At 35.2% G+C, this 21,175-nt stretch overlaps 1 protein-coding gene across 1 annotated transcript in view; it reads right to left on the bottom strand.

Annotated features, from left to right (window-relative positions):
- Positions 1-18,006: 18,006 nt before the first annotated feature.
- LOC107045255 overlaps positions 18,007-21,175 on the bottom strand; it is a 7,864-nt gene continuing 4,695 nt past the window's right edge. Inside the window, exons 3-6 of the mRNA XM_015267447.1 lie at positions 19,280-19,546; positions 19,058-19,186; positions 18,769-18,980; positions 18,007-18,707 (exon numbers count right to left, since the gene is read on the bottom strand). Of these exons, the coding sequence (XP_015122933.1) occupies positions 18,787-18,980; positions 19,058-19,186; positions 19,280-19,546 (590 nt within the window). The 3' untranslated portion in view covers positions 18,007-18,707; positions 18,769-18,786. The remainder of the gene's footprint in view (positions 18,708-18,768; positions 18,981-19,057; positions 19,187-19,279; positions 19,547-21,175) is intronic.

The raw sequence follows: 21,175 nt of genomic DNA, 5'->3' as shown, positions 1-21,175 counted from the left end.
ATACAAAATAACCTATTAATGGGTATTAATTGGGACCAATTGTTTGTCTATCAGCATTTAAATAATTTTTTGATTATATTCCAATCATTTTTGGCCCATTTTTCGCCTTAAAATGACATCCATGCATATCCATGCTACATCCATGCTACAACATGGATCCTTATTCGCCAGGGTGGAGATTTATGTGCCCATCAATATTAATCAACAACAGTGATTTTCAAATAAAAAATCATGGTGTTGTATTTTTTATCAAGGACAGACCAAGGCACATGACACAGCTCCAGTATTATGTCTATTAACTTGGACTTACAAATGACCAGAGATTTATGTGCTCATCAATCTTAGCCAATGAAAATGATTTGTATGGAAAAAATTGTTGCGTTGTATTTTTTATCAAATACAGACCGAGTCACATGACTTGGTGTTACAGACTAGACTCAGCTCACGCTGTATGTCTATTGACTTGGACTTATAGATGACTGGAGATTTATGTGCCCATCAATATTAACCAACAAAAATGATTTTTATGGCAAAAATTGTTGTGTTGTATTCTTTATCAAAGACAGACCGAGTCACTTGACTTAGGCCCACAGACTAGACACAGCGTACGCATTATGTCCAGTGACTTGGACTTATAATTGACTAGAGATTTATGTGCTCATCAATATTAGCNAAGATCGGTTACGGGACACCCTGTATATATATATATATATAATGTTATACCACACCGAAGGCTACGGCGCGCGGAGCGCGCCTCATACGCTAGTTAGAAAAAAATACAAATGGGACAAAATNTATGTCTATTGACTTGGACTTATAGATGACTGGAGATTTATGTGCCCATCAATATTAACCAACAAAAATGATTTTTATGGCAAAAATTGTTGTGTTGTATTCTTTATCAAAGACAGACCGAGTCACTTGACTTAGGCCCACAGACTAGACACAGCGTACGCATTATGTCCAGTGACTTGGACTTATAATTGACTAGAGATTTATGTGCTCATCAATATTAGCCAACAACAGTGATTTTTGAATAAAAATTCATGGTGTTGTATTTGTTATCAACAACAGACCATTCCACATGAGAGAGCTCACGCAGTATGTCTATTGACTTGGACTTAAAAATNCTTATCATTTTCCGAGTTGACACCCCCCCATGAAACCAAAAATAAACGATTTCAAAATCCAACAGAAGGAACAGAATGGGTTCGTGAGCAATTTCCCGCATTGGCACTCCCCCCCCCTGCAACCTCTCTCGATCATTAAGAAAATAATTGGGTAAAATGNTAGACACAGCGTACGCATTATGTCCAGTGACTTGGACTTATAATTGACTAGAGATTTATGTGCTCATCAATATTAGCCAACAACAGTGATTTTTGAATAAAAATTCATGGTGTTGTATTTGTTATCAACAACAGACCATTCCACATGAGAGAGCTCACGCAGTATGTCTATTGACTTGGACTTAAAAATGACGGGAGATTTATGTGCTCATTAATATCAGCCAATGAAAATGATTTGTATGGAAAAAATAGGAGTGTTGTATTTTTTATCAAAGACAGACCGAGTCACATGACTTAGGCTCACAGACTAGACTCCGCTCACGCAGTATGTCTATTGACTTGGACTTAAAAATGACGGGAGATTTATGTGCTCATTAATATCAGCCAATGAAAATGATTTGTATGGAAAAAATAGGAGTGTTGTATTTTTTATCAAAGACAGACCGAGTCACATGACTTAGGCTCACAGACTAGACTCCGCTCACGCAGTATGTCTATTGACTTGGACTTAAAAATGACGGGAGATTTATGTGCTCATTAATATCAGCCAATGAAAATGATTTGTATGGAAAAAATAGGAGTGTTGTATTTTTTATCAAAGACAGACCGAGTCGCATGACTTAGGCCCACAGACTAGATACAGCGTATGAATTATGTCTATTGACATGGACTTATAAATGACTGGAGATTTTTGTGCCCATCAATATTAACCAACAACAGTGATTTTTAAATAAAAAATCATTGTGTTGTGTTTTATCAAGGACAGACCAAGTCACATGATACAGCTCCCGTATTATGTCTATTAACTTGGACTTATAAATGACCAGCGATTCATGTGCTCATCAATATTAGCCAATGAAATTGATTTGTATGGACAAAATAGTTGCGTTGTATTTTTTATCAAAGACAGACCGAGTTACATGACTTAGGCTCACAGACTAGACTCCGCTCACGCAGTATGTCTATTGACTTGGAATTATAATTGACTACAGATTTATGTGCTCATCAATATTAACCAACAAAAATGATTTGTATGGAAAAAATAGGGGTGTTGTATTTTTTATCAAAGACGGACCGAGTCACCTGACTTAGGCCCACAGACTAGACACAGCGCACGCATTATGTCTATTGACTGGGACTTATAGATGACTGGAGATTTATGTGCTCATCAATATTAACCAACCAAAATGATTTGTACGGGAAAAATAGTTGTGTTGTATTTTTTATCAAAGACAAACCGAGTCACATGACTTAGGCCCACAGACTAGACACAGCGCATGAATTATGTCTATTGACTTGGACTTATAAATGACTGGAGATTTATGTGCCCATCAATATTAACCAACAACAGTGATTTTTAAATAAAAAATCATGATGTATTTTTTATCAAAGACACACCGAGTCACATGACATTGGCCCTCAGACTAGACACAGCGCATGAATTATGTCTATTAACTTGGACTTAAAAATTACGGGAGATGTATGTGCTCATCAATATTATCCAACAACAGTGATTTTTAAATAAAAAATCATGATGTATTTTTTATCAAAGACACACCGAGTCACATGACATTGGCCCTCAGACTAGACACAGCGCATGAATTATGTCTATTAACTTGGACTTAAAAATTACGGGAGATGTATGTGCTCATCAATATTATCCAACAACAGTGATTTTTAAATCAAAAATCGTGGTGTTATATTTTCGATCAACCACAGACCCACTCACATGACTTAGGCCGACAGACTAGACTCAGCATGAATTATGTCTGTTGACTTGGACTTATAAATGCCTCGAGATTTATGTGCCGTTTAATATTAGTCAACAACAGTGGTTTTTACACCAAAAATAGTGGTGTCGTATTTTCTATCACCGACAGACCAACTCACATGACACAGCTCACGCATTCTGTCTATTGATTTGGACCTATAAACGACTGGAAATTTGTGCTCATTAATATTAGCAAACACAATTCTTTTTTAGTGCAAAAATATTGCTATGGTATACTGTTATTTGCTAATATTGATCAGCATATAAATGTACAGTCATTTATAAGTCCAAGTAAATAGACATAATGCATGCGCTTTGTCTAGTCTGTGGGCCTAAGTCACGTGACTCGGTCTGTCTTTGATAAAAAATACAATACAACTATTTTTTATTTAAAAATCACTGTTGTTGGCTAATATTGATCAGCATATAAATGTACAGTCATTTATAAGTCCAAGTCAATAGACATACTGCGTGAGCGGAGTCTAGTCTGTGAGCCTAAGTCATGTGACTCGGTCTGTCTTTAATAAAAAATACAACATAACTATTTTTTCCATACAAATCATTTTCGTTGGTTAATATTGATGAGCACATAAATCTCCAGTCATTTATAAGTCCAAGTCAATAGACATACTGCGTGAGCGGAGTCTAGTCTGTGAGCCTAAGTCATGTGACTCGGTCTGTCTTTAATAAAAAATACAACATAACTATTTTTTCCATACAAATCATTTTCGTTGGTTAATATTGATGAGCACATAAATCTCCAGTCATTTATAAGTCCAAGTCAATAGCTATACTGCGTGAGCTGAGTCTAGTCTGTGAGCCTAAGTCATGTGACTCGGTCTGTCTTTGATAAAAAATACAACGCAACTATTTTTTCCATACAAATCATTTTCATTGGCTAATATTGATGAGCACATAAATCTCTGGTCATTTATAAGTCCAAGTTAATAGACATAATACGGGAGCTGTGTCATGCGACTTGGTCTGTCCTTGATAAAAAATACAACACCATGATTTTTTATTTAAAAATCACTGTTGTTGGTTAATATTGATGGGCACATAAATCTCCAGTCATTTATAAGTCCAAGTCAATAGACATACTGCGTGAGCTGAGTCTAGTCTGTGAGCCTAAGTCATGTGACTCGGTCTGTCTTTGATAAACAATACAACGCAACTATTTTTTCCATATAAATCATTTTCATTGGCTAATATTGATGAGCACATAAATCTCTGGTCATTTATAAGTCCAAGTTAATAGACATAATACGGGAGCTGTGTCATGTGACTTGGTCTGTCCTTGATAAAAAATACAACACCATGATTTTTTATTTAAAAATCTCTGTTGTTGGTTAATATTGATGGGCACATAAATCTCCAGTCATTTATAAATCAATAGATATATTGCGTGAGCTCGTTCATGTGGGATGGTCTGTTGTTGATAAAAAATACAACACCATGATTTTTTATTTAAAAATCTCTGTTGTTGGTTAATATTGATGGGCACATAAATCTCCAGTCATTTATAAATCAATAGATATATTGCGTGAGCTCGTTCATGTGGGATGGTCTGTTGTTGATAAAAAATACAACACCATGATTTTTTATTTAAAAATCTCTGTTGTTGGTTAATATTGATGGGCACATAAATCTCCAGTCATTTATAAATCAATAGATATATTGCGTGAGCTCGTTCATGTGGGATGGTCTGTTGTTGATAAAAAATACAACACCATGATTTTTTATTTAAAAATCTCTGTTGTTGGTTAATATTGATGGGCACATAAATCTCCAGTCATTTATAAATCAATAGATATATTGCGTGAGCTCGTTCATGTGGGATGGTCTGTTGTTGATAAAAAATACAACACCATGATTTTTTATTTAAAAATCTCTGTTGTTGGTTAATATTGATGGGCACATAAATCTCCAGTCATTTATAAATCAATAGATATATTGCGTGAGCTCGTTCATGTGGGATGGTCTGTTGTTGATAAAAAATACAACACCATGATTTTTTATTTAAAAATCTCTGTTGTTGGTTAATATTGATGGGCACATAAATCTCCAGTCATTTATAAGTCCAAGTCAATAGTCATACTGCGTGAGCTGAGTCTAATCTGTGAGCCTAAGTCATGTGACTCGGTCTGTCTTTGATAAACAATACAACGCAACTATTTTTTCCAGACAAATCATTTTCATTGGCTAATATTGATGAGCACATAAATCTCTGGTCATTTATAAGTCCAAGTCAATAGACATACTGCGTGAGCTGAGTCTAGTCGGTGGGCCTAAGTCATGTGACTCGGTCTGTCGTTGATAAAAAATACAACACAACTATTTTTTCCATAAACATCATTTTTGTTGGTTAATATTGATGGGCACATAAATCTCCAGTCACTTATAAGTCCAAGTCAATAGACATAATACGTGAGCTGAGTCTAGTCGGTGGGCCTAAGTCATGTGACTCGGTCTGTCGTTGATAAAAAATACAACACAACTTTTTTTTCCATAAAAATCATTTTTGTTGGTTAATATTGATGGGCACATAAATCTCTAGTCATTTATAAGTCCAAGTCAATAGACATACTGCGTGAGCTGAGTCTAGTCTGTGAGCCTAAATCATGTGACTCGGCCTGTCTTTGATAAAAAATACAACACTACTATTTTTTCCATAAACATCATTTTTGTTGGTTAATATTGATGGGCACATAAATCTCCAGTCATTTATAAGTCCAAGTCAATAGACATACTGCGTGAGCTGAGTCTAGTCTGTGAGCCTAAGTCCTGTGACTAGGTCTGTCTTTGATAAAAAATACAACACAACTATTTTTGCCATAAAAATCATTTTTGTTAACTAATATTGATGGGCACATTAATCTCGAGGCATTTATAAATCCGATTCAGTAGACATAGGAGAAGAAGAAGATTCATTGATTACAAATAATTCAACACGTTGCTATTGGCAATAAAAATCATTTGTGCTTACGAATATTGATGAGCACATAATTTTCCATACATTTTTCGACTACTCCGCCCAACCAAAATTCCCGTCATGGCATTTAATTGGTTTTGACGCTTTTCCCCCCTCATTTTCCACTACCCCAATATAGCAAAAAATTTTTGGATACCAAAAAAAAGCATATAAATAGCACATAATTTAAGTGTTTTCAAAATGGCCGCCAAATCACTCGATTTCGCTAAATGTACGGAGGTTCCACATATTCATTTTCTCAGGATTCCTGTTATTTTAGCCCGAGTTGGAGCTCAATTGTAAGTCTAGTAGTAACTAGACACCCAACTGAGCTCGAACTCAACCAAAATGTTTTCATCATATCAACTTCCATTTAGAATTAATTTCAAATTTTCATCTTCTAAATTTGAGTTACGTATAATATTACTTTTTCCCAGCAGCACTGCGCTAAAGAATCGTGCGACGGATGAAGGAAGGCGGCTGAGCGCGAGTGATGGAGGGTTAAATTGAGGCTGTCAGAAGGTTTAAATTGAGATGTTCAAGTCTCACATTTAATTTTTTTTTGGTCTACGCTCATTATCAATTTTTTTCATACGTTGAAATGAGGTAATTGAAATTTCATACATTTTCAAGAATGAAAAGCAGACGAGGTGCAATTTCACATCCTAGTAAATGTGTAATCCTCTCTACAGTGTCTTTTCTTCATTTATTAATTTGGAAATCGATGAATTTCCAATGCCTTCACAAGTTGTAAACGCTGCTATTCAGATGAATACATTGATAAAATGATCTCACTGAGTTATTCAAAAAATAAATAAATGAATTCGGTTCAAATCTCGTGCGATAGTTATGTATCATCTCGTATTTTCACATATTCACACTCAAATAAATGTTGAGAATGGTGCGTCGTGATGAAGCTTATATTTCAATGGAAAATATCATGAAATGACTTTGAATGGGCATCTCAAATACTATTCAATTGTAATTAACCGTCAGTAGCGCCCATTGCACGCACCGTTCTTCAAGCGCGTAGGTGAGAGGATTTCTCACGTTACGGGCGCACTACATAGAGAGACAGGCTCGTTTTTTGGTCTCACTCTACCCTCACACTATTAACCAGTAAAGATGTGAGTGAAAAAAATGACCGTCAATGATCACCGTCATGACCGGTAATTACCGCGCCGAGAATCTGACCATATGGTTAGAAAAAAAATGACGATTGCCCATAAGCATGAAATGACCGAATAAATTTTGACCGTCAATTTCCATCTATATAGATGACCCTCAATTTTCGAGAACTAGTACAGCGATTTTTATATTGCTAACAATTTTTCGCTGAAATTTTCAGTTCTCTTTTCGGAATTTTTCATCACTTTTAAGTTTAACTGAAATTTCAAAAAATTTCGTCATTAAAAATTCGCAATTTTCGGGAAAAATCAATGAAACTGTAAATTTGATTTCAATTATTCCCAGCAAATTAATAGAAAACCCGAAAATTCCGATTAACATATTTTTGAATTTTCAATTATTTGAAAATTCGAATAAAGTGAAGAATTCTCGTCTTCATGCTTCTCAAAATTTTGGAATTTTATTGAATTCTCGGTTAAATCTGAAATTATAGGAAGTTCATAGTCTTAAAGCGTTTTCTCGTACATATAACCATAGATGACTTTGTTCGTTATACTCTCTAGTTTTTTTACGACATTAAAAAACATAAGTTTCCGGACAGATAATTGCAAACAATCAAATTAAAAGCTTCTTGATTGGTACGACGGCCATATTGGGTGGTTTGAATCCGCGCGTTCCTGACGTCTGGCAACGGTCCGCTCAAGTGATTACTCGGACCGAAATTACGAGGTTATATGGAACACATGTGCAGTGTTGCCGTATGATCATTAGAGGTTAGACCAACGAGAGTCAAGTGTGAAATTTAATAAAATATTGTTCACAATATTCATTGAAGAAATTCCGGAAAAAATGTATTCAACAATGAAAAATCCGAAAAAGTATGGAGACGGCATGATTTTCGACAAAACTGAAATCTTGCTTGAAAAAAAGTTCCTAACTTGAACGAAGTACTTGGATATCCTTAACGAGATGGGAGCGTATAGTGAGTGGCGGTAGTGGGGGCCGTACAGTCCCCCACCACATCTCCCGCTACGGTCTCCCGCTAGTTTCAGCGTCATGAACAGTTTTTCCTTGAAAATTCAATTAGTAGGAAAATTGTTTTTGTTTATAAACATGTAAATGCCCCCTTTAATAAAAAAATGATTTTTTAAAAACATTTTTTGCAACGTGAAATATTAGCTACTAATGAGCTTTAAATTATCCAATATTAACAATCGAATTTTGCCCTATTTTAGATTCTTTTTTTTTTTCCTAGCTTACTGTGAGCTAGCATCATTGCCGTTTTTCCAAAAACTGTATTAGCAGAAAATTTTCTGAAAACGTAGAATATTAGCTCTTAATTATTAGCTTCAAATTATCCAATGTCGGCAATTAAATTGTGTACATTTTTGAATATTTTTTCTACTAACTTACGAAAAAGCTTGCAAGGACACGTTTTTTTTAAAATGGCACATGATATTCAAACATATTTCCGGAATTCGGATTCTTAAAAAATACAAAATTTGTGCAAATTTTCAAATAAATCAAAACAACGGTTCAAAAAATGTCCATTAGGAATAATTCTATATAATTTTTTAAATCCAACAATAGTTATGAACCGGAAGATGCTTTCCTCCATTTTCTTTGAGTTTCCTAGCATATGTGGCACTATAATCATCAACAAAAAAGTCTTTCTGACAAAAAAAATAAATATACCGTCATCGCGATTTATTATTGCCTACGATTTTAGGTGGAACCTGCAGCAATCATTTCGTAGGACTCTGAGTGCAGATATCTCTCGAATAATTTTAACCGGGTTTCCGCATTTTCATATCTGTTTAGTTCCTTCGGGAGACAAGTCAGCCTAAGTGCAGTCTATTCGTATTCTTTCATGTAAAAAAAAAAACTCACCGAGTTCTAACGTCATTGTAAATTAGAAGGGCTGGGGTGTAATCTGCACTTGATCGACGGAACAGTTCCTGCATGAAATTTTCATCGATTCGAAGAGCTGGGTCTGGATCATGGTTGTGAGGCAGAGAATTCGGATTGACTGAGAATGTGTAGTTGAGCCGATTGATTTGTCCAGTTGCGTTGCATCCAAGAGCACGCCTCAGTGCACATATCACGTACCTGAAACAGCAGAATATTTCAAGTTTGATATTGATTTCTAGGTCAATTTCTATAAAAAGCCCCCATTCCCAATGGTTTTGGAAATTTTTACATATAATGGCTATTAATTCGTAAACTCGAGAATGAACTATCCGCCCCCCATCTATCTCATCAGCCTGGATTTACAATCTCGTGGCATCAATGTATAATCGGAAATAACAATAAATACAACACATTAAAATCATTAATGCTTGAAGAATCCACAACCTGTTGCACCAATCCATTAAAATCATCTTGAAAAACATCCCAATAGTGCCCTCCCCCCTTATCCTGCACACATGAACAAAATTGCGCAAGAATATATTAACACGACAAAAAAAGCTACGGATCCAAAAACGTTTCATTTAACCCCATCGATTTCTATCAATCACTTGTAAACTAAGCACAAATTAACTATTGATCACTTATCAATTAAAAATATATCAGTATCTCACAATCGTTGAGGCATGGTTTTAGCTTTGATCCATCTGTTGTCAGCGAATATGTGGGGCCCGTGGTCTCCCTCTCGATAGTGGTTGGCAAGCCTCTGCATTATTTAGATCGGTGTGTTCCTTCAACACTTGGCAAAGGACTAAAGGCTTCTGATGACTCTTGGCGAGTGGGTAAACCGAGATTGAAATGGTAATGGCCAATGAGGTGACAGGATCATTTGTAAAGCACAAATACGACGTTGGGGGTGTGGTCTATCGGTGTAACAGGGGAACGGGAGAGAAAGACTAGAATTCCAAGAATGGTTTCTACGTCGCAATTTTGGAAAACAACATTTGATCCGAGGCGACGCAAATAATGTTTGTGTTTTTTTCGTTCGGGCGAATCGAACAAATAACGAATAGAGAAATACTTATTGTAAGGATTATGAATCGGAAATGTTTATAGTGCATACGAGGTATTTCATGTCAAATGAGTCAACGGCTCTCTCACTCTCTTGGAAATTGATCTCGATTGTTTCTACTATTGGGGGTCTATAAAAACTCTCTCTTGAAGAATAAATTCAGAATAAAAAGAAAATAGAACGAAACCCAACGTGTATGACGGCTCAAAGTATTTGTTTTCATTACAAGAGTTACTGAAACAGAAGAAGGGAGAAATAAAACGTGACATAATTTTGCTTATATCCCCCATCAACCTTCCGAACAATAGAATTGCGGAATTCGACGTCCCGTGTTCGAATCAGAACAGAATTATATCGGTAATACCCCGTCGTTCGGTAATTTTCCCGTTGTCAGGCAGAATAACAAAAAATTGTTTACTTTACCACGATAACGCCGAATACCACAATTCTATTTATCGAAATGGTGATGGGGGAAATAATCCGCCGAATACCCCTCAAGCTTCAAAATGAATCAGAGTATTTCACTCAAACTTCTCTGCATACAAACGAAGGCGTCAAGTTTCGCAGGAAAAATCCCTCGCGCAAGCCCTCGGGATTTTTTTAACCTGCGAAAATTGCCATATTCATTTGTATGCAACGAAGTTATCGACAAATACCCAATCATTTTGAAGCTTTTGGGGTATTATAACCGAAAATTCAAGTTTTTCAACTTTTTTTTAAATTCGGTATTACATATATAAGCACCTACCGATTGAAAAAAGGCATTGGATCATGAGAAAATGATTCTTTTAGTTTTTGATTTTTTTTCCTCGTTTTAACAAATTCTAAAATTAGTTGTTTTTTTGTTCATACGTAATTGAAATTGGATTACAACGTAGAATAATACTGTGGTAAACGCCGCAGGTGTTTTTTTTCTTACCATTGACTGGTTGAGCGGAAAAATCATAAAAAAATTGAATTCGTCAATTTCAGTGTCTAGAAAATTATAGTACCTTTTAAAATGATTTATATCCGCAAGTTTTAAAGAAAACAAATTATTTCGAACAGACGATTTTTTTTTCTCATTTGTTGAACAGTAAAAAATTGCAAGTATTAAACAGTGAAAAAACATTTTAAAAATCTGCAAAAAAAAATTAAAAAGTTGACTTTTGGAGGCAAATTGATTACATAATTAAACATGGCAATTTTTTAAAATTAGGAAGTTTCTTTTAATAATTTATAAACAATCAATTTTCGACCATAAAAATCATTTGTTCAGAATCGCCATAAATTAATTCATATTCAAAATTGTACCAATACGTAATTATACGTAATTTTTTTTAGAAATGGATTTCATCTATAAAAAAATGAGGTTTCCAAAAGTTTAAACAATCGCAATTATTTATTTACAAACAATGAATGTTTAAAAAAATAAGAATTCTGTGCAAAATGTAGTTTGAATGACGCTGAATGTTCATGATTTTTTTCTATTTTTTCTCACGCAATTTGATCGACAAAATGAAAATGGTTGCATCTATAGTGTGGTCTGTCCCAAACTGTAAAAGATAGTTGGATGTCCTCAAATAACATGGCGGCGAGATCCTGTGGAGGGGACCAAAGTCTAAAGAGAAGAGACTGATTCTGAGAGATTCTGTGGAGGGAAGAGAGAGTGTAGTTCGCATATGATGACCAACTAGGGTTAATGTGGACATTTCACTGAATAACAGAAATCTCGAGGGATTGTTGAAAGCACCAAAAACAACCATGAAAACTCAAATGGAAATTGTCTCTTCAATTTCCATTTAGGAAATCTAAGGGAAATATTTATTGAATTCATCACACGGAAAAAAATTAGGAGATAAATGAGAAATCCTCATAGATATTAATCAAATCCTTCAACAATACCCATTAACATGTCTTATTTTTCTATTATTTCGTTTTGTGTCGCGTGAGTTGTGCCAAAAGGTCGTATAAACACTTTCCCAGGGGATATGAAATCTCCACGTTTCAGATGATTCTGAATCATGTGAGCCCAATTTGGCGAGACCAATTTTTTTATTTTTTTACTGGGAATTTTTGCTCATGACAATGTCTATATATAAGATTTTTCGGCTCAAAATTTGTAGAGAATCACTCAATCTATTTCGAAATGACAAAACAATTGATCTCAAAAAGTTTAGTTTAGATGATTGAGAATCATCTGAAATGTCGAGTTCACTATTCCCCGAAATGTGTTTATACGATTCAAATTTTTTTGGTTCAAATTTCCTCAGTGAAACTAAAAAAAAAGATCTCGTAAAGTTAGGTTCAGATGATTTAGAATCATCTGAAACGGCGAGATTTCCTACTCCCCGAAAAACGGTTGATACGACTTTTTGGGTCGAATTTCCTGAAAAAAGGAAAATTTTCTCGAACTCCTTTTTTTAGGCGAAATTGACTAAAAAAAGGTCTCATAAAGTTATGTTCAGATGATTCAGGATCTTTTTTTTCTACTCTTCTATGAGCGTTGGCGACTTGTAACTTCGGGTGGTTTTTCTGGGGTATCAAACACATCTATAAAAAGACTGGCAGCTATTATTTCCGATTCAAATATTATGTGACTGGACTATGAAAAGCGGTCTCTACGATTGAGGCTTCTGTTGCTTTGTATGGCCTTCCCCTTCTTTAACCTTCTCAAAAGATTGATTCTTTTGACCGTCAAAATGATTTTCTCGAATCGCAACTAAACCGTACGTGACCTATAGGGCACCACTATAGAGCGAGTGAGATGCTAAAAAAGCGCGACCACTCGACGGTTAACACAACTTTCGATTTGTATGTTGTAATAACAAATACAAAAAAATATAACGGGGGAAAAAATTGCTGCCCAAGATTTTATGCAGACTCATATTTTTATACATAAGTGATACCATCCATAGGGTTTTACTGCATCGATGGGTGCACTTGCAGGAAAGCTAGTACATTCTCCATGCACAGTATTTTTTTTTCGATTTTTCGAAATCACCGCTGCCAACTACTCAACCTATAGGGCGCCACTGCAGTGCAAGTGAGACGTAAGAGATCTAGCCAGTTCAGGAGGGTTAACAAAACTGACACAAAATTGTCAACTTTCAGCAATACGGACTCAATGCTCTCTGCAGCCAAGTACCTACAATGAACAATTTCTTGATTTCTGAAAAAGACCGCTGTCAGGCCTAAATGTGATAATAATATTCTGCAAAGGAGAGATAGCTGAGCCATTCGAACCACTCAGAGAATAACTCTGCGTTGAATGTCATTAGGCCGTCAATAGGCGCGCTCTTTTAAGTATCTGACCCGCACTGCAGGCACGTCCTATAGGTTGACTGGCATATTGTGTGAGGGAAATGCTCATAGCGTGCCTACTGACGGATTAGTTACACTTTACATACCGAGTATGGATCACAGGTGGGCATCCATGATTATGTTAAACAGACATTGACATAACATACTCAGGGTTGTCAATTAGTTTATTAATTGGCAAATCCTACTTGTCATCTCCAAAGAATGTCCAATGAGTCACCTAATTTGTGTCAACTTGAGAATGCATGATATTTAAATGTTGCTGTCAACTTCTCGCGGGATTTCACAGCCCGCAGTAGAATTCCGCTACATTCTTCGTGTTAGATACCTGCTAGATTTTTTATGAGTAAAACAATATGTTAACCACTCAAGTACGGCGCCCATATCACGTGGTGTGCCCTCATCGGCCGGTGGCCTCCCATCTACTCGAATTCGCTGTTCAATACGCAACACTTTCTACACTGACGATCAAAAAAATATCATCTAAAATTTAATGATAATCTTGACCTTTCACCAATAAGTTTTTCAATTACGGGATTCCTTTTTACAGATCATTCGGACATTTTTAAGACCAATCTCAGTTCGATAGTACTAACGGTTGTCAATATCAGCGATTGTCGAAAATTTGTTAATAACAAATCAGTAATGCAATCAATCGAAATTTCGTTTGCGCCATTCGACAACGGAATGTATAGAGTATGTTCGATAAAAATTGCAGAATTTTTTATGAAAATTAGCTCGATGAACGAGAGGTTTCAATATGCATTTGGCATCGAATTCAGTTCCGTATTGTTTATGTATTGAAGAAAAATATTAAAAATAACTTGGAAAAAAAATTGAGTCGCATTATGCTAATAACTTTATGTATTTCATGGAAATTTTTTTATAATTCTGATATTTACAATAGTACGAAAGATGATGAATTTATATTAATCACGGAAAGGTTCTATATGACATATAGACGCCAGCCGGTAGGACAAGCTCTCAGGTCTATATATGGCATGGACGTTGTACTTGAGGGGTTTATCCTAGTCTGGTCACCTGACGGGAAAATGCGACTTTAGTCACCTTCGCGGGAGAGTGCCGCCGTGTTATTTAGGCTCCAGCGTTACCGAATCCACTTACACTTCCCGGGCGCGTTTAGCGAGTTCTCAGCAACGTCGCGCAACAGGCAATTTCATTTAACACAGCAAAAAATTGTTCACCTGTTGACAATAATTTTTTTTCTCCCAGAATTAAGGATACAACATTGAAAAAAAAATACTAGAATTTTTGAGATACTTCAATTGACGAATTCAATTTTTTCATCACGCTGTGACGAAAAGTGAACTTTTCGTGAGAAGACCTGGTAAACCGCGATTCTAACCTCGCTTCGCTCGGTTTGATCGCGGTTTACGGGCCTTCTGACGAAAAATTGCATTCATCACACGGTCCAAAAGTATTTTCTGATGAATGTGATTATAGGCCTCGCCTTCGGCTCGGCCTACAAAGCCACATTCGTCAGAAAATACTTTGTGGACCTTGTGATGAAAATAACTATTTCAGCACGCTCCGCGTGCCTAAAAGTCCAATTTCCGCCACATTGTGATGAAAAATATTGTTCGTAACTCGTGAAAAAATGTTTTTTAGCTCGTGGGATTATATAAACCTCCCACTCGCCAAAAAACACTTTTTTGCACTCGTTACGAAATATACTATTCTCAAATTTTTCCGGTCAACCAATCGATGGCAAGGTGAATAAAACGACGTGTTGCGGCAATTTCCTCGCATGGTGACCAGCCTAGGATGAATAAACAAGTGGAAGTATTAATGAACACTCCCCGAAAAATGTAAAAATAAAATCTTTATAAAAAATTGAAAGTTTATAAAATTAAATTTTCGAAAAGTTTCTAAGATGTTTAGAAATACTTCCTGATAAATTTTTTGTGGACGCAAGTATCTGATCGCTTTTCGGGGCTTATGGGACTTGCAATCACGCTTCCGAGTTGAAATTTGGTATGCTTCTAGCTTTTATAACATAAAATATCGGTATTGTCGATGGGCGCAATTGGACGAGCGGTTCTTGAGATATTCAACCTTTTATGTAAACATATTTTCATCACGCTGTGCGAAAAAGTAACTTTTTAGGCACGCTTCGCGCTTCGCTTTGCCACACATTGTGATGAAATAGTATATTTCGTAACGAGTGCAAAAAAGTGTTTTTTGGCGAGTGGGAGGTTTATATCACGAGCCGAAGGCGAGTGATATAATCCCACGAGCTAAAAAACATTTTTTCACGAGTTACGAACAATATTTTTCATCACAATGTGGCGGAAATTGGACTTTTAGGCACGCGGAGCGTGCCGAAAAGTTCACTTTTCGTCACAGCGTGATGAAAAATATCGTTTGATACTCGTGGTAAAAGTGTTTTTTGGCTCGTGGGAGGTTTATAGTACGAGCCGAAGGTGAGTGATATAATCCCACGAGCCAAAAAACTCTTTTCCGCTCTCGTAACGAAATATACTATTATTCAAATATCTCATGAACTACTGGACGGATATCAATTTTTTTTTCATACTTGTCTCGGTAGCCGCTAACTAATCAATCAAAATATGTCTACCTGTCCATACAAAGATTAAGAGATATTCCAATTTTTCTGTTTTTTTTAAGCTTGTACACCCCATAACTTTATGAAAAATGGGGATAGCAAGTTGAAATTTGGTATTATGATTATACCTCTCATGAGATTAAAGGTTCATATTTTGCACTGGCGCAATCGGTCGAGTGGTTTTGGAGATATTCAATTTTTTGTATAAATCCATTTTAGCGAAAAATTAAATATCTCCTTTTAAACACCCTGTAGATCATGGGTGCCCGTTGCAGGCACAGGGTGCGAAGTAATATGTTTTTGAATCATCGAGCAATATTTTTCAGTGACATTGTGAAATATTGCTTCTATGTTTGGCTTGATCAAAACTTCATTTTTAAGCAGAGTATCACATGAAGAATAATTTAAATGTGTAGAATAGCTATATACTCTCTTGAAGATTTTCTTACACAAACTTGTTAGTTAAGAATAACATGCGGAAATGTGTAGTTTGCGCCCGCCGGGACGAAAAAGATATTGTTTTCGAATCAGCAGGTATTTTTTTTGGTGACATTGTTGATATCTAATGTAAGCGGGGTGGTGTTTCCATTTTTTTAAAATATAATTGATACAGATCCATACAGAAGCTTACTACCAATGGAATTGGTAGAAATTAAAAGAAGAAAAAGATTTATAACACATAAAGAAGCGATGAGCGATGGCTTCTACCAAAAAGGCTCCAATCCTTGTTTGTTAGTACTTCCAAGAGATCCCGGTAACTAACGATACGATTGAAAATGATGAAAGAATATGTTCCTGAGTAGACAATTGAAGAATAAATGAAATAATCATATGGGTGTTTTCGTCAATTATTGGTGTGATTTTGTGGTAGGCGGAAAAAATAGCGGAAGCAAAAAATAGCCGATGGGTGTAACACGTGTTGTGCGTAGTAGGCGACAAAATGATTGGTCATTTTCGGGGTAGGCGGAAAAAATGACTGAAAATGAACGGTCATTTTGTCGTTTACCACACATGACGCGTGTTACTACCGGCTACGGTGTTACACACCGGCTATTTTTCGTACATTTACATTTTGTACCTTCAAAAATTTCATTCTGTTGCTGCTTATATGGCTTTTTATTAATTAATTAAATTAATTAATTATTAACTTATTCACCAACATTTATACATCGTTCGAATAGTTTCATCATAACTATTTTCGAGACATGTACAAGAGTGGATAGAATCGTTAATATCATGGGGAATCTTCACACTGAAAAACAAAATATGATTGAATTTCCTGATTTTCCATCGTTCTTTTTTTTGAACCAAAGTAATTTTTTACTATCTATGATGAAAAGAAAGAGCTAATGACGAAAGAAATAGGGGATAAGGTTTCCCCATTTATTCTGAATATGCATTCGATAATGCGATTTGTGTAATGAGTAATTTGCGAATGGGATATGAGATAATAAACTATTATTAATCGTTAATCGTTGCTATATTGATGAAGTAAACTGACGATGTGTGAAGACAGGGAAAATACACATTAGTAGATGTCTTGATTCTGTTTCACATTAAATAGTAAAATCAAATGAGGTATCAATATTCCCATCATCTATTTTGCACGTCCAATCAATACAGTAATGCTTCGGCTGCAGACAATATGCGAATTGGAAACCGTGTTTGTTTCGTTTTCATGGGACGAAATTAGATGTGTGTTACTCATGTATTGATAATTTTGACATATGTATAAAAGTTGAAATTTCATACAAACATTTGGATGGATATCTGAATCATTCACAGCAGGTTGAAATATAGACCCCAAAAAAGAGCAGATAGAACAGATTGAATGTATGGTTGTACAGGCAGCCATGTTTAACTATAGAACTGAAACGTAAGAAATAAATTAATTAAAAATCATAAGTTCTTCATGGTCACAAACATCTTTCAACTTTATTATTATTACATTTTCATACAAATATTTGAAATTCGCTTCTCCAATAAATTAAATTTTAATCTTTACGCAAATCAAAGGAGCGCCATTTCACACATTTTCTTTTCTTTCTCATATGATCACTAGGGAAACAAAACTAAATAACACATGACTCATAGGAGTCCCAATATTTACTAACAAAAAACGATAGCACTGTAGTTCGTAAATAATCTTGAATATGGTAGCTTGGCCCATTTAATTGAATGAGAAAACATTAAAAAATATTGAATGAAAAACATTAACAGATTTTTAGTTTTATATTTTCAGAAGGAATGCCTCTGTATTAATTTTGTCCAGTTTTTAAGGTCTTTCTTTCTTCTCTTATTGAACAATTTTTAAACAAAAATAAAGGAATGAAATAAAACCCGTGAATTTATGTGAAACTAGTTCCCAACAATGAGATAAGGTGTCTATATGCACCCAATCTAATTTTTGGGCATAGGAAACTGATGACACAGAGTTTATCATCCTGAAACTCGGTGGTCAGTGGGTCCCATTAGAGATAAAACGATTTCCATAGCAATGGAATACTGCAATAGTAGACGGTTTGCCGGTGACCCCCTTACGTCTACCCATCGAGAAGATCGTGTCATTCAATTTTCAGTTTTTCCAAGAGAAAGTCCGAGATGAATCTAATGTATTTTTAGTCTGTAGACCTCATCCCGCAGAATCTCCGTGGTTAAAAGAATGGATTTGATGATTTAGGCTATAAATAACAAAAAATTGATTTAAATATTTGTTTTGAAAAGTGAATAATTGATACTTACAGTTATTCAGCAATCCTGTTATGAAATATACATTATTTGGAATGTGACGCATTGCGTTCCGCAAACAGGACAAAATAATCCAGCTCGGTCAGTCTGGTTAACAGCGTATTGAGTGCAATTTTGGCATGCGAACCAATATTCGCAGGGTAAGGAAATATAATTCAAGATTGAATTGCCACATCGACCACATCTAGACTGTTCTAGATCCTCTACTGCAAATTTCAATGTCAATGAGTAATTCTTGGCTGAATATGTTGTCAACCAAATCATTGAACAATTTGCCACTTACAAATGAAGATGGAGATTTCTTCTTCACGTGCATGAGTTCTTATTATTGGAATCCATACAGCATCTGGATCATTCTGTTCATTGTTTTCCAAAATTATTTGCTCAATTCCTCTTGGTTCTGGATGTATAGCTGCAAGTTATAAGATATTGAAGATGATTTTATCGTCTACATTATAGCATGCGATAAGTTTCCGCTTAGCGAAAATAATTTATTCCATATTACCAATGTTATGAGCTGGATTGGTGATGAATTGCTCGACTTGCTCGGTGGTTCCGATCGTCAGCTCATTATTGAAAGCCAATAAATAATGGTTTGCACAGGATAAGAACCGTGCGATAGATAGTGAGCCCTCACTGTAGAGACGAGTTGCATGCCTCAACACAGTATTATATATTACATTAGCGCGTGAAGGTTGTCGCCTGATAGGAAGCCCGTGATTCAGGGAAGTCACTTCAACGTGTGCTTTGGCTTGTAAATTGCGAATGTTCGCTATGAAATAAATAGCTCTAGCTGAATGAACATATTTTAACAAACTCCATTTTATTGACAAAGTAAACAATTACAGCACACAGAAAGAATATAAAATGAAAAATTACCATGTTAACATAGTAATCGAGGACCATACTGGAAAAACCTTAAAATTTCATTTATTTTAAGTGAATTATTGCGATGTGAAATTTATTTTTTACTATTGTATAACATAGTAATTTAGAATAAACGAAACAGTATAAAATGCGAGCACGAAAACGGCTATTTAAGAATGTTTTAAAAAATTAAAAAAAATCAATTTTTACAATTGAATCGACGAAAAATTACTAAAATCGTATAAATTTTTATTATGTTACATCGTAATTTGCTTTTACGGTTCAAAATTTAAATTCATACTCTTGCACCTCCTACATTTCACTTTATGAAATAGCAGAAATTACTATGTTGACTAGTACAAACTGCAGCGGGTATTTGGATCGTCGATCGTTTCCATTTCTTGGAATCCCCTCCCTCCCTCTGTCGTAATCGACCGGGTGGTGAGTGACTGACCCGGATTGAGAATATTTTCGTTGTGATTACGCGCAAGTCACATTGTGTTTACTTCGACGAAAATTATGATGTCTTAAAAATAATTGATCAGCAATCGTTTCCCCATATTCCAGTATTATTTTTCGCTTCCGAGGCCTCTTAACAATAATCTCCAAAGTTAATAACAAATGAATAGAGATGGTTTTTCACTTCGGTGCTTGAAAAAATCACGGCCCTTGTTCCCTTCTTCTATGAATATTCGTTTCCGAAGAGGGGGAGGGGGGATAATTTTTTTCATCACTCAAGTAAAAAATCATATTTATGCTCATAAATTTTACTAATGACCAAGGAAATTTTACTTTTTGAGCTATCACCTTCTACTATACCGACTCGTAGTTTTTACTATGTTCCACAGTAATTTTTCTTATGGGCTTCATCATATTCTAGTGGCGTCACCAGTATTTTTTCATCCGCCCCGTCGAAATTTTTCATTTGTCCTCAAAATTACTCTGTTAAACAGTAAATTTTGATGTCTGGTATGTATGCACGTATGAAAAAATGCTATAGGATTTACTATAGGATATCCTACAGGAATTCGAACATTTCCTATAGGATTTTTTAAATAGGATTTCCTATAGAATTTTCTATCAGATTTATGACCCTAATCTTGACCCTTGTGACCGATTGGTTTCGAATCTCAATTTTGTATGTTACTTTGTATAGAAAACCCTATAGTGAATGTATAGGAAATCCTATAGGAAATCCCAGCAGAAAAATCCTTTAGAAAATGTTCGAATTCTTCATCCACGCAGGATCCACGTACACTGAGAAAAAAAATTTCTAAGAAATAGAAATTCTATGATTGATCCAAATCGTTCATCGATTGAATAGTCGCAAAAGAAAATGCTATTGTAAGACACAAATATCGATTTGAACTAAACCAAAATTGGATTGTATGAAATCGATTTTGTTATAGTATAGTATATTTTGTTTATTCTATCAAATTTAGAAAATACTTGTTTTTGCGACAAAATCGATTTCACACAATTCAATTTTGGTTTAGTTCAAACGCTTCGGATTTGGCGCAAATAATTTTTTTTT

This window comes from Diachasma alloeum, unplaced genomic scaffold (genome assembly GCF_001412515.2).
Source record: "Diachasma alloeum isolate Michigan unplaced genomic scaffold, Dall2.0 Dall_scaffold_00902, whole genome shotgun sequence".
Lineage (NCBI taxonomy): Eukaryota > Metazoa > Arthropoda > Insecta > Hymenoptera > Braconidae > Diachasma > Diachasma alloeum.
The sequence above is the reverse complement of the archived record's forward strand: the minus strand, read 5'-3'. Positions and strand labels throughout refer to the sequence as shown.